The 14,497-nt window shown below is 38.0% G+C and overlaps 1 protein-coding gene across 2 annotated transcripts in view; it reads left to right on the forward strand.

Moving 5' to 3' along the window:
- The window catches only part of LOC149149595 (ABC transporter A family member 2-like), a 36,013-nt gene extending 21,807 nt beyond the window's left edge, over positions 1 to 14,206 (forward strand). Inside the window, exons 2-7 of one of the 2 annotated variants that reach the window (XM_089440378.1) lie at positions 11,724 to 11,789; positions 11,892 to 12,056; positions 12,278 to 12,392; positions 12,665 to 12,778; positions 13,012 to 13,120; positions 13,260 to 14,206. In XM_089440378.1, the coding sequence (XP_089296504.1) occupies positions 11,724 to 11,789; positions 11,892 to 12,056; positions 12,278 to 12,392; positions 12,665 to 12,778; positions 13,012 to 13,120; positions 13,260 to 13,650 (960 nt within the window). In that variant the 3' untranslated portion in view covers positions 13,651 to 14,206. The remainder of the gene's footprint in view (positions 1 to 11,723; positions 11,790 to 11,891; positions 12,057 to 12,277; positions 12,393 to 12,664; positions 12,779 to 13,011; positions 13,121 to 13,259) is intronic. The other variant, XM_089440379.1, reaches the window with a different exon arrangement.
- The last annotated feature ends 291 nt before the right edge of the window (positions 14,207 to 14,497 follow it).

Consider the following 14,497-nt stretch of genomic DNA (forward strand, 5'->3'; position numbering starts at 1 on the left):
TGATAGCAATGAACAGTTGACACACTTGAGATGGCATTGTACCATATCATTGTTTTGTCACCAAACTGTCCTTATTGCAGCATTAGCAAGACACTGTAATACTTCTCTTAATGGCAACTCCTTCACATTACCAAACCGTGGCTTCTATACTTCATCTAGATGTGGTATAGATACCCTTATTCGCACTCTTACCCTTATTCGCACTCTATCTTTTTGTTGTAGCAATGAGACCTTTTACCCAAAGATTTGAACTTCATACTATCACTGTTTACCCGAGATTACAGAGAGATATATTCGAGCTTCTTTACTATGGAGATCCAAACTGTATCCTAGACAAACCTTTGTTGTCTCTTCTCTTTTGTCCGAACTGTGTACTGTGATATGACACCCGAAACTGTCCATCAACACAGAGATCCGAACTGTTGTGTGACTGTGCTAGGAGTCTGAATTCATCACTGCACAAAAATATCCAAACTTGTTGACTGCAACCACTGTTGATAATATCGGCGATATATCGCCGAATATCGGAAATATCGCGATATTTTCGACGAGCCGATATATCGCCCCGAAAATATCGCGATATTTTCGGGTCCCGAAAATATCGCGCGATTTCCGAAATATCGGCGATATTTTCGAAAATATCGCGCGACGATCTAAAATATCGCCGGGCGTGTTTTTCCGCGGCTACAAAAAACGAAAATTGGTTTTTTTTTTCTTCATTTCTGTTTCTGAGTGTTGGAGAAGAAAGGGAAAGAGTTTTGTGGTGCTTGTCAAGGAGGGTTTGAAGATCAAACGACGATTATCACCACCAATTAAGATTTTTTTGTGGATCAAAGATTGAAGAATAGTGAGACAAACTTCATTTCTTCCATTAGCAGGTATGTTCTTAAAAACCCCTATGTTAATGATTTTTTCATAGATTTAGGGTTATGCTTGCTTGCCTCTTTGCCTACCAACATTTTGTTTCTTTGTTTTTTTCCATTTGCTATGATTTTCATGCCCATGAACCAATGCAAGGGTTTTCTCCATATTTGGACAGCAAGCTTCATTTTTTTTTTTCAACTTTCTTATGCACCCTCTTATTGCCATTTTTCATTCACATTGCAAAATGCAAATAATGTAGTAATTTTTTTTGAATGAGGTTGTTATTACTTATTATTTTTTCATTTTGTGTTGGGGGGTTTAATGCCAATTTTTTGTTTTTTTTGTGCCCTAGGTTTGAATTAGTTCACTACAAATGTCAAATATGCCAAAAGCCTTGGACCCATTTTGGGAGTATGGGGAGGCTGTTGGTGGGGCAAATCAGGCATATATATCATGCAACTTGTGTGGGACCAAGATGTCAGGAGGGATTACACGATTGAAATACCATCTGGCTAAACTCTCTACATATGATGCAGATGTGATGCCTTGTATGGTTTCTAGTGCAGAGGTTATACAAAAAGCTCGTGAAGCAATTGCTGAACAAGACAGAAAGAAAGATGCTAGGGAGAGGCCAGTAGTCTCAGATAGATAGCTGCTAGTTTTATTTGTTTTGCAACTTTTGCTACATATAAGTTTATAACTCATGATGATGAAATACTTTTAAAGTTTTATATATGTGATGTTGTTTTGTTTGAGTCCTTGATTGGACAATTATCACTATCAGGGATCAGCAGGATATGTGATGTTATTTTGTTTGAGTCCTTGATTGGACAATTATCAATTTATCACTATCAGGGATCAGTAGGATATGTGATGTTATTTTGTTTGAGTCCTTGATTGGACAATTATCAGGGATCAGCAGGATTCGGTATCGCCTTTGAAGTTTGATGTATCATTTCTATTTGACATCATATATATTAATGCCTTCTTCATATTTATGTGCCAATGTGTTTAGTTCATGTTGTTATTGCTTTATATGTTTAGAAATCTGAAAAAAATGAATATATTATGCATTTTTTATGCTTGCCGATATTTTCCGATATTTTGCCGATATTTTCGCCGATATTGCTGATAAGATATTTTTCGGACCCTCACCGATATTTTCCCAATACCGATATTATCAACATTGACTGCAACTATCACTGAAATCTCAGAGGTATCTGAGTTCTGTACTGTATTTATGTGAAGTGCCTTTACCTTGTATATATAGTGGTTGGTCTACATAAATGAGCCGACATGAGCCATGTGAATCGTTGTGACTCCATAAGATGAGGCCAACATGATCTTTACTTTAACTTGAAGCCGACATGAGGAAGAGAGCTAGTGCTTGTCGTTGGAGAGCTTCTAGACAGTCCTATTAACTCAAATACATTTGTTACATGCCCAAGAAGGGCTCTTCATACATGACATAGACTCTTTGAATTTTAATGACCAATCCTAAGGCTCTCAATGGGAGCCATCTAAAATAAAATCACTTTCTCATGAAACCCATGTAGCAAGGCTTTCAATAATAATTTTATTTTTCTTCATTACATCATTTACAAAAGTCACATTTACATGTCATTATGAAGACCGAACCTAGTTACATTTTACAGCAATTCGATGGCATATGTGACTGAGGTTTCTATTGAGGTTTCGATGGCTCTTATTCTTATTCTTTTCCATAGTTTGAATGGTCTGTTGCACAGCTCAGATGGCTTAGATTGATTTGAGATTTTCGAACAAGTCTGAGGTTGCACAAGTCTTCTCCTTTTTCTCTTGATATGGTATAGGTCTTCCACTCTTGGTCACTGTAATCACTACAAGACACTCGCATGTATAGCTATGGCTCTCTTTTGATCATCTACAAGATTCTCGCACACTATAGGACTCTCGCATTATAGCTACAGGATTTGTATTCTAGTCATAGGACTTTCAGTTTGTATGGCACATAATCTCTCTCGCATAAGTCGCAGGTCTCTCGCATATTCCACAGTACTCTCGCATGGTTACAATGAGTGATGCGGGGGAGCGCCCCCCCCCCCCTTCGAACCCGCTCCCGAAGCGCGCTCCGGGCGGGAGCGGGTCGGGAGCGCGCTCCCCAAATCGCTCCCGGACGGGAGCGATTTTCGGGAGCGCGCTCCCGTAAAAAAATTTGCGCTCCCTGGTCTGTGAGGGAGCGCTTCAGGGAGCGATCGCTCCCGCGCTCCCGGAGCGCTTTTTAATGCCCGGGAGCGATCGGGGAGCGATCGCTCCCTGATCGCTCCCGGGCATTAAAAAACGCTCCGGGAGCGAATTTTAGTGAACCGGGAGCGGTTCGGCGGAAAAAAATTCCGCGGACCCGAAAAAAACAAAAAATTTAACTAATTTTTTTGGGTTTATAAGCCCAATGGGCCAAAACAAAATCATTTCAATGAGATTGAGCTTGAGTTTGAGAGCAAAGGAGCAAGGAGCAAGAGCTGAGGAGCAAGGAGCCAGAGCTGAGGAGCGAGGAGCAAGTGCCAAGGAGCGAGGAGCAAGCTTGCAGAGGTAAGTAACTTAATCATTTAGTTAGTTTAGTTGGTTAGGTAGTTAGTTTGTTTAGTTTAATTTACCTGTTTGAGTTTAAAGATCATTAATTTAAATTAAATTAATAAATTAAATGAATTAATCCCAATAAACTAAATTAATTTGCAGATTCAAGACTCAAACCCTACAAACATCAAACACGATGGACCTGGGGATTTTTATTGGCATTTTCCTCTTCCTGGTCTCTTTTCTGGTTATTATGGTGGTGGAGAGTAGGAAACGGAGGGGGCCTGAAACTGAAGAGGTGGATGAAGAAGCCGGAGGAAGTCAAATAGGTGAAAACCCCAGTGAGGAGGATGTGGAGGGTGAACATGAGGGTCAAAAAACTAAACAAGACCAAACTCCATTGTGGAAATATGTTCAGAGGCCTGAAACAGGGAGAGGGGGTGGAACCACTAAATTTCATTGCCCCCATTGCAACAATGATTTCACAGGCTCATACACCCGTTTGAGAAGACACCTTTGCGGGAAAAGGGCATGGGATGGAGAGAAACAAATAGGAATCAGAACTTGCGACGCGGTGTCAACAGCAGATAGAGCCAAATACATAAAGGAAGAGGAGGACGCCCAATACAAAGCAAAAAGATCAAGGGTTTCTTTGAAAGCTCACAAAGAACTCCTTCAGCATCCTCCCAAGGCAGTGGATATGGACATGGAGGCTCAGGGTCATCATCTTTACGCCGTAGAACCATATCAGATTTCCTTGATGAGGGGTGTAGGAATGATGTGGATTCAAAAATTTACAGGTTCCTCTATGCAAATGGGATACCATTCAATGTTCTACGCTCACCTTATTGGCACGAAATGGTTTCTGCCATAAATGATGCCCCTAAAGGATACAAGAGCCCTGGGTATGACAAGGCAAGAACTGTTGGCCTTGATCATGAAAAAGCAAAAATATCACAATCTTTGAATAAAATGACAAGTTCTTGGACTGACAATGGGGTGTCCATTGTATCTGATGGATGGACAAATGTAAAAGGCAAGCCATTGATAAGTGTTCTTGCTGTGTCCCGAAGTGGTCCCATTTTTCTAGCTGCACATGATTACTCAGACAAGTTCAAGACTGCTATCAACATTGCAGAAGCATTGCTTGAAACAATTGAGCGTATTGGCCCATACAATGTCATCCAAGTCATCACTGATAATGCTCCTAATTGTAAGGCAGCGGGAGCAATTATTGAGGATAGATACCCGAACATATTTTGGTCTGGATGTTTGGTTCACACATTGAACCTTCTGTTGCATGATATTGTCAAAAACAAAAATGAACAATACCAATGGATTGGTGATTTGTACAAGAGAGGAAAAAAAATGATAAAATTTATTACAAATCATAGCAATACCCATGGCCTTTTCCGCAGTCACTCGAGATTGGAGTTGCTGAAGATTGCGAGGACTAGATTTGGTAGCTATTACCTCACCTTCAGGCGCCTTTTGAAGGTAAGAGAGGGTTTAGCTAGCATGGTATCAAGTCCAAATTGGCAGGTGTTAAAGGAAAGGGCTACAAATGTAGCTCACATTGCAGGTTTTGAAACGGTGGAGGAGGCCGCTCTTGATGGGCAGTTTTGGACAACTGTGAGACAGGTATTGGATTTCACCAAGCCAATTTATAACATGATTCGGTTTGCAGATACAGACAAACCAGTGATTGGCGAGGTGTATGAGCAAATGGATACCATGTTGGGGGAAATAAAAGACATTGTTAATAACAGAGATCCCGACTTGTACAATCTGATTCACGATTGTGTGTGTGAACGGTGGAAAAGGCTTAACCTTCCACTACATTGCTTGGCGTATATCCTTACGCCAAAATACTACTCAGATTCTTGGTTGGGCAAACCTGCAGCAGGGGGTGGTGTTAAGACCAAACCCCATTTAGATCGAGAGGTAACTAAAGGATATCTGGATGCATTAGAAAAGTTGGTGCCTGACAGGGAGGAATGTGCAGCTGTGCGCCTTGAAATAGGCAGATACTTCACTGGCAGTGGTTTGTATGGTAACTTCCATGCAATGGACGGCAAAGATAAATTTGATTCTCTCACATGGTGGGAAACATATGGCGGCGACGGACTTTTGCGAAAATTGGCATTGAAAGTTCTTGCACAGGTTGTAAATTCTTCTTCTGCAGAGAGGTGTTGGAGCACCTACAGTTATATACATAATGTGAAAAGAAACAGGCTCAACGAAAACTGAGCAGAAAGCTTGGTTTATGTGCACTACAATTTGAGGTTGTTGAGCCATTACTGTGATCGGGCTAATGAAGATCCCACATATAAAATTTGGGACAATCACCCTGAGGACGACAATTTGGAGGATGGCATTGTACATATGGAAGAACTAGAAGATGAGCTTGTACGGGATGAAGCTAAAGCAGCTGCAGCAGCCATGCCACCTCCACCTCCACCATCCAGTAGCAGTTCTCGGGGCCCGAGTCTTGTTCCATTGCTGTCGCCACCTCCATCGACACCCTCGCGTGGAGGCTCTAGTTCTGGTCGTCGGTCTGGGCGGGAGACTCCTAGAAGACCGCCAAGACCTACTTATACTCCTGGAGACTCTCGTGGCAAGGGCCACTTGTAGATTTACAGTTTACTTGTCTTTTTTAGTTTCTATTAGACTTGTCACTTTAGTTTTCATAACTGTTCAGTGTTGAGTTTTGAGTCCTTGACTCTTGACTCTTGACTCTTTCATATCATTATGACATTATGATATTTTTCGTAAACATTATATCACTGTGACAATGAAAATTTGAAGTTTGAAGTTGGGCCTTGGCAATTATAACTCATTGGTAATGATTGTGAATTATGAATATGATGCTTTGTGAAAGACTAAAGTTGTTTCATTTCATCTCATTATTCATGTTTCATTTTATAAATTTTTAACATTTCATATCATGTTAACAGTTAGAAGTTAGGACTTAGAAATATCTTCGATATTACTTCTTGTAATGGTTAAACTTGGCTTACAAGTACAACTTGTTACTTTGGTGATCAATGATGATAAATGTTATTGAATTGAATGTTATTTTAATTTATTATTTTACTAAGGTTGATGACGATTATAATTTCTAGATGATTGATGTGATATGGTTCAATGATCAATTTATGTTTTTTTATGTTTTTTATGTCTATTTCATCATTCTACATGTTTTTGTTGACATATATGTATCAAAAATTAAAAAATATAAAAAATATATATATTTTTAAAAAATCGCTCCGGGATTCGCTCCCAAACCGGGAGCTTCTGAAAATGGTCGCTCCCGCTCCCGCTTCCGCTCCCGCTCCCCGCTCCCGCTTCCGCTCCCGCTCCCCGCTCCCGCTCCCGCTCCCAAGTAACACTGGTTACAATGATCTCATCGCTCTAGTCTTACTGTGATGACGTATGACTATAACATGATCTCTCTCATGATTACATATTATCTCCCTCATTGTAATGGTCTTGCATATGATCTCGCTCACTGCCATGGCATACGACTTCGCTCTTATGGTATCTTTGTAATGGATATAAAATCGCATCACTATGGTCTCGCATTAGTATATGATCTCAAGTTCTTGTATGTGATCTCACATGACAATATATTCACATCATATGGCATCTCTGCTCTATAATTGGTTCACAGTATTGGTATGGCATCTTTGTTCTATAATTGGTTCACAGTATTGGTATGGCATCTCTTCTCTATAATTGGTACACAGTATTGGTATGGCATCTCTATTGGTACACAGGATTGGTATGGCACCTCTCCTCTATAATTGGTACATAGTATTGGTATGGCATCTCTGCATTTGACATTGATACACAGATCAGAGGTGTGATGTTATGATAATAGCTCTCTTGTATTTGTTTCATTTAGTTCACAAATGAAATAGTGAACTGACTTGGGTTTAACCCAAGGAGGCCTGATATGTATGATTTATGATGTCTCATGATGATGGACTTTGTATCTCCGCTAAACTATTGATGAAATTGAATAGAAGAAGAAGAATTGAATTCAGGGTTTTCCCCCTTGTGGGGGTTTGCTCTGGTCTGTGACCAAATCTCAGTGTCTCCTTTGTGCTTGCTTTTCTTTTGTTGTTCCTTTATGTTCCACTGCAGTATTGATGTTATTGTTCTTTCAATATAATTGATGTTGTTGTTATGACATTATGATGATATGGGGTGAATACAATATGTGAAAATAAGTGAATGGAATTATCTAAAGCAAAGAACATTTTAGCCCTAAGAGAAATTAACAGGTTCCACCCCCTTTCCCTCCTGAAATCCTAGTAACATATTTCCACAAGGGTGTTTGGTCTACTTTGGTTTTTTTGCACTCATCATCTCCACTCTCATCATCGTCCTCCGCCTCTTCCCCTTAGTACTCATCTCTAGGGTTTCCAAAGCCACCACTACCCACTTCATCCTCTTCATCACTCCTTCTGCTGCTCCCCAACACCATCATTACAAAAAAAGGAATCAACATCAAGAGAATCCCAAGCCATATAGCCATGATGTTTGGTGGAGTTATAGTTTCTTTCCTGCAATAAAATGAGGAGGAATGGAAATGGGAAAGAGAGAAGAGAACATCTTTCATTCAAAAATGAACATATAAAAAACACAAATGCTACATGGAAAAATAAAAAGAATGGGATTAGACCCTACCTCTTTGGCTCTCCAATGGTGGTGCCTTCAATCCCAAGCTCTCTCAAATGGTAGTCTTCAATCTCCCTTGCAAGCTCCTCAAGATCAAACCCTCTCAATTTTCCTCTCACTCACCTCTTCAACGCAAGCTCCAAAATCCCTCTCTTGCTCTCTCAATCATGCAAATGATGCATTATGGGTGGGGAGGAGCCATTTTTTTCTTTTGGCCCCTTCCCTCCCAAGAAAATCTGCGCGATTTTCTTTGCCGTAGGAGCACTTATTTTGGCACTAGAGTGAGGGCTTCGGGAGCGAATGGGAGTGATGCGGGAGCAATCGCTCCCCGATCACTCCCGTCAAACCAAGGAGCGCAATTTTTTTCAAGGAGCACAGGATTTGGGGAGGGTGCTCCCCTGCAGCCCTAGATCAGTGTACCAAGAGAAGCTTGTGCACAGATTTATAGGAGAATTTACTTGGGATTTGCGCAAGGAAATAGGGAAGCATGGATCAGAGTCTTGCAGGTGTTTCAGCTTAGTACAAGCAGAGAAAATCAGATTGGTTTCTATTGAAACAAGATTGTTTTTGTAAGGGATCTATTGCTCATTCTTCTATCAGTAATATTCTCAATCAAACAGAGGGTTTTCCTAGTTGGGTTCCCTAGAAAATTTGTGTTTTTTATATTGTGTGACTGTGTTATCTGTTCCTATTCCGTTGCAATTAGTAGAGAAATTATGTGTCTTTATGAGAAGAAGTTAGATTTCAGATTGTTCATATAAGCAGTTGCAGAATTTTACGGAATTTCTACACAGAGATCATTTCCAAAGAAGGAGCTGTCAAATGAGGCCAACATTTCTGCTAAAGGAGAGCTAACTGTGTTAAAATATCAGTTAAGAACTTACCTGAAAGAGGACCTCTGAGGTGCTTCTTCAAGGGAAGAGATAAGTTGGTATTTTTGTAGTAGGAATTTTCTAAAGAAGCAAATAAAATCCTCCCTGAAGACTGGTTTTACCCTTTTGGGTTTTTCCAAAGCCATTGGACCAAAAACAACAATTTTTCTCTTGTATCAGTTGTTGAAAAGTAAAATGGTAGAGTAGCCCTTTTTGTGATAGGTTTGGGCATTAAACCATGCAAAACTTGAAAACTGGCTTAGGCTACAGCAGAGCATAATTTTCTACAGCAATAACTAATTCCTTAAGGCATGTTCAATGTCTATTCAATATTACCAGCAAAGAATGTAACTACAACTCATGATAAATTCAAATTAATTAGATTCAAAATACAATCATGAGGATCAAGGCAATGTTTTATAATTTCCAATTCAAGGATCAAACACCAATTCTAGAAGATGTGACGCTCCAATATGGATAGGAATCACAACAAGAAGATAAGCAAAAATAAGTGGTTCATGAAAACAAATGGGGAAATATCAATAAATTTTTATTATAAAAGACAAGGAAATTACTCATCCAATACATCAAAGGCAAACCTTGCTTACCAAAGTCAAACTACTAAACTGAAAGGAAATGTTACTTCCAAAAGTCGAAGTTCAAGTTGTCTACCAAGAGACATCTGCCAACCAAACTAAGTTAAATATGTTTTCAAAAATTTAATTGCAAGTTGTGGACAGAAACTTTATTGATCACAAGAAACGTAATCAATTCAAATTAAAAATCATTTTGGAATTATTGAAAAATTTTATCAATCAACAGATAATGTGAGTATCTAACAGAAACTTAAATACCAAAAAGGGATTCGAGAATAACCTGAAGTGGATATCAAGAAGCAACAATCCATAAAGGCACTTTATCATTGTCCTTATCACAGAAGCAGTCCCAATAACCAATGAATATATCAGCGTTGACATTTATCTGACAAAATATGACCCTCTATTTACAATCTGAAGAATCAAAATTTCAATATAACGTGGAGTCAAAATCAAAAACATACTTAGATTCGTAATGAAAGAAGTTTCATTCAAGAGTCTTATCAAAAGAGAATCCTAGACAAAATCGACCAAGGATGGATTGGTCCTTCTACAATGCAACAAAATTGTTTAAAACTCAGAAGATCTCTTCACCTCCTTTCTTCAATTGCTCGAGGATGAAGCATTTCAAGGAAGGGTGACATGTAATGAATCCTACCTATGTAATATATATAATTCATAATTATTATTAATTACGACCATTCAGCATGACCAATCTTTTCGGCACTAACATAAAGTGATCACAGTGTTCACCTGTAATCATCATTCGTCAATATCAATTTATGTATATATATTTTTATCCTTGTGGATTATACGTGCTACGTGTCCTTTTATTTATGATGGCTTCGTGTAACAACAATTTGGTTCATAACAAAATTAGCTTTCTCCAACTTGAAGCAAAGTATTATTTATGTTTTTCAATTTGAAGGAAATTTCCATTGTTATATTGACATTATCAGGCCTCAGTATTTGAACCAAAGATACCCTTGCTATTATTGACAATGTTCATTTTCATGCTAAGGTCACGAAGATGAAGCTTCACTCCATTTCATAGATCATCCGTTTTACATGACTCACGATTCATCATCGTCATGATTTCTAATTCTTATGTATTTTTTTGAAATATCAATATTCATAGTACAATAGAATGTACTTATTTGTAATTTTGTGAATTTTCCAAGGAATTGCCGTGGACTTCCCTAACCCTTTATTAATGTACGAGTGTCTCTCTGTGTGTGCATATTTAAATTTCGTTACGTATTCTAATCTCTCATTGTTGTTGTACTCAACAATTCCATTGGACACTTTTTATCAATCGCGGCGATTAATATAGTTTCCTTTTTATTCTTTCCTGTATACGTTGCAGTTTCCCTTGTCCTCTAATTCTGCAGTATTTCAAACGTGCTTGTGGAAAATAATAAACATCCTTTTAAATTGTTCTTATGGGCGTCTCACGACATTTATTTTTGCTTTTAGAAATTTCCGGTCTAATCTGAAATAAGGCAATATGTTAGATAAATCTCTTTTGCATTTGACCTTGGCAAGGTACCATCAGAACTTCATCGTTGTTTGATAATACATGTATTAATCAGAACTGCAGGTCCTAGGCTCATGTAAATGTTAGGCTGTTCAAAGTTGTCAGAGATTACAATTTGCACATTAAACACATGTTAATGCTAGTGCCATAGGATAGTATATACTACTTACTATTGAAAAATTAGTATATGTAATTTTATTTGTGCAATTTCCAAGGGTAAAAAAAATATCATATTAGTTTTGTTTTGTAGCCCAGTCCATGTCTTATGAATGTCTCCATTATCAATTGTTTGTTAAAGTTATTATTCTGGAAGCCCTTATTACTTTCCCATTTGTATTGGGATGTAGCTTCATCATTTTTAGCCTATAGTGTTGTCAATACACTGTAAGCTCTCATAATATTAGTCCACCTCTGACTTTTGGTTTGATTTTCTGCCTGATGGACTGAATAATTTTATTTTCTTACCAGGAATGGAATCTACCTGAAAGTTGATGAATTATTTCATTTGTTAATAGTAACCGCATAATGTGACGAAAATTCCATTCATTGAATGTTTATTTTTCATTTGCTAGATGATGTTCGTTGACTCATCCAGAAACTCTTGACCCTGTGCAGAAATTTAGTACGTCAACAGAAACATGGGCAGTGAAAAATATTTGGTTGGCAGTTCAGCAGGGAGAGGTAAGATGCTAGAACATTTTAGATTGTGTTTAAAGTGTAATTCTTATCAACCAAATTTGCAGGAAGTCAGCAAAATTGATTAATTGGATTTCTGCATTTTAGATCATAGTTCTAGTTGGCGGAGAAAAGGCTGGAAAAAGCACCCTGCTGCATTGTCTTGGAAGACAATGTACAATAACTTCTGGTGATGCCATCATTTGTGGAAACAGTGTTCGCTATAACTTCTGGATGCAACAAAATATTATTGGCTTCTGCCCTCAGTTTGAGGTCGGTACTTTGATGTATATTCTATTTTTATAAAATATGAGCAGTGTGTTCTTACATTTTCCCCTTCAAAAATAGAGTACTGTTCATTGTTGACTAAATTTATCATTTTAACCTTTTCATGTAATTCATAACAACTAAAACAGTTAGTAATTTTTCTCTTCGAATATGACAGATAAATATCTCTTAGAAAATGTTTGATTTCTTTTGCTGGCTTCATGCAGTGGATGTACCAATCGTTAACATTGAGAGAACACCTGAAACTGTTCGCCTCATTGAAGGGGTTAGCAAATTCTAATCTACCAGTGGAAGCAATCATCAGTGCATTGCATCTAACAGGTAAAGGAACTTGACAGCTAGGAGCACAAGATTTGAAAACTGCAACTGCTACTTTATAGATTATGTAACTGACAAAATATTTTATATTTTATAGGTTGTTTAACACTTTGAGTCGTACTGTCAAACCATATGTCAAGACCACTGTCTAGTATCAAGTTGCAGTTTCAATTCTCTTGCTGTAGTTTAAGAATTACCCACACATGTAAATGGACTTTTTTCTAACGAATTGATAATATTTCCTGAATCTTCATGGATGATATAATTGAAACCAGCGGATGCTGACACAAAGTTAAGACATTGTAAGACATCCACACATCGTAAACTAGCTGTGGCTACAGCCATGCTTGGTGACCCAACTGTTTTGTTACTGGATGAACCAACTTATGGTAAGACAAGTAGACTTTCACTACATATTTAACTGCTTTCTTTCCTATATATAGGTAGATAGAATAGATAGATATATATTGGGAACTTGGTGCATATGTCTTGAATATACTTGATCTTCTCAGCTCCTAGCGTTATGCTATTATTTTGGTGAAGTTGAAGACCATTTTCTCAAATTTCATACTGAATTTGTCCAGTGTTTTGGAGTTTCTCTAATTGATTGCACTTTCTATAGGACTTGACATGGTCAGCAGGCAGAAGGTATGGACACAAATTGCAGCTCGTGCTACTACAAAAGCAACTTTGATTTGTACTCAGTCCTTTGAAGAAGCTGAAGCACTTGGGTAAGAATCTAAAATATGGATGTAGAAAGGGTTGATTGTATCGGTTCTCCAATTTATTTTATTTAGATCACAAATGAACCGTATTTGAACACTTCATCTGCTTGATATTCCTCATGGTATAAATGAATATTCTTTCAAGATGCAGGAAAAGGGTCGGTATACTTGTCAATGGCCAACTCAAATGCCTTGCTGCACCACAAGAACTAAAACGGCGTTATGGGTCTGCATATTCTCTGCTAGTCATGGCCGAAATGGATAAAATTGAATCAATTGATAAGTTTGTCTCAACTTTATTTCCTCATTCACCTGATGAAACAATTTACAAAGACGGCAGTCCAGTAATAGGGAAGTGGGTACAAAGAAGATTTCAAATCCCTATCAGAAGCTTGTCTGAATTGGCCATGCTTTTGCATGAATTAGAAGTGAAGCGCCATACCTTTGGAATCCAGGATTACGTTGTAAGCCAACCAACACTGCAACAAGTTTTCCACAAAATCAGCCATGCAAGGGAAGGAACTGATCAAACTTAAGCCTGGATTACCTCTTTTCATTAAACATTCGAAAGCATGTCCAAGGCTCTGTGACTTCATGTGCATACATTTCTAAGATTCTCAGGTGGTGAGTTAACGAGCATTCCATTTCCGGCTTACTGGACAATACCAGCTTCAATCATAAGTTCTAAGAGGATCTCTAATAAAAATCAGTGCACGTCTTCTGGGCCAGTGCAGACATCTACAACTGTTCAACCGTGGTGAATAAAATGACTTAGAGCAGTGCTACAGTGATAAATATTTGCCGCAGACTGCTACAATCTGGCTACAATTAAGTATCTGGATTACATGTCTATCCAATAGCTACTCCTCTGAAGAGGGAGGTTTTGGATGTTAAGTTAAAAGGAATTAAATTGTTTCTCATAAGCAACTTAACGAGTGCTAAAATGAAGCTTGTAAGCTATTTTAGATGTCATTGCCTGCCCATTGATTACCTATATTCATATGACTGACGTTAAATCAAATTTGATTTCTTTAATTTGTTTTTTTGCAACAATCAGTATCAAAACTGGGAGGATACCATTTTGTTGCAAAATTATTAATTATATTCATGTCTACATATGACAAAAAGGAACGAATGGCACAGAAAGATAACTAACATATGGAGATTGCTAAGTTAGGTGCCTAAAGCACCTTTATTTTTAATTAGGAAAGGCTTGCGGGGTAAGCAGCTGAGACCTTGGATGAGACCTTGGATATGTAGAGTCGAATAATAATCATCATTTATAATTTAAATTTTGTCAAGTAAGTTCTACTTTTATATGATCAACTTAGACTCATCTTAACTATTTACTAAGCGTCGGGACAGATCAAATCTCTTTTCACT

Source organism: Pinus tabuliformis, chromosome 9, assembly GCF_031772625.1.
Source record: "Pinus tabuliformis cultivar Carrire ecotype Pingquan chromosome 9, CPIR1, whole genome shotgun sequence".
NCBI lineage: Eukaryota > Viridiplantae > Streptophyta > Pinopsida > Pinales > Pinaceae > Pinus > Pinus tabuliformis.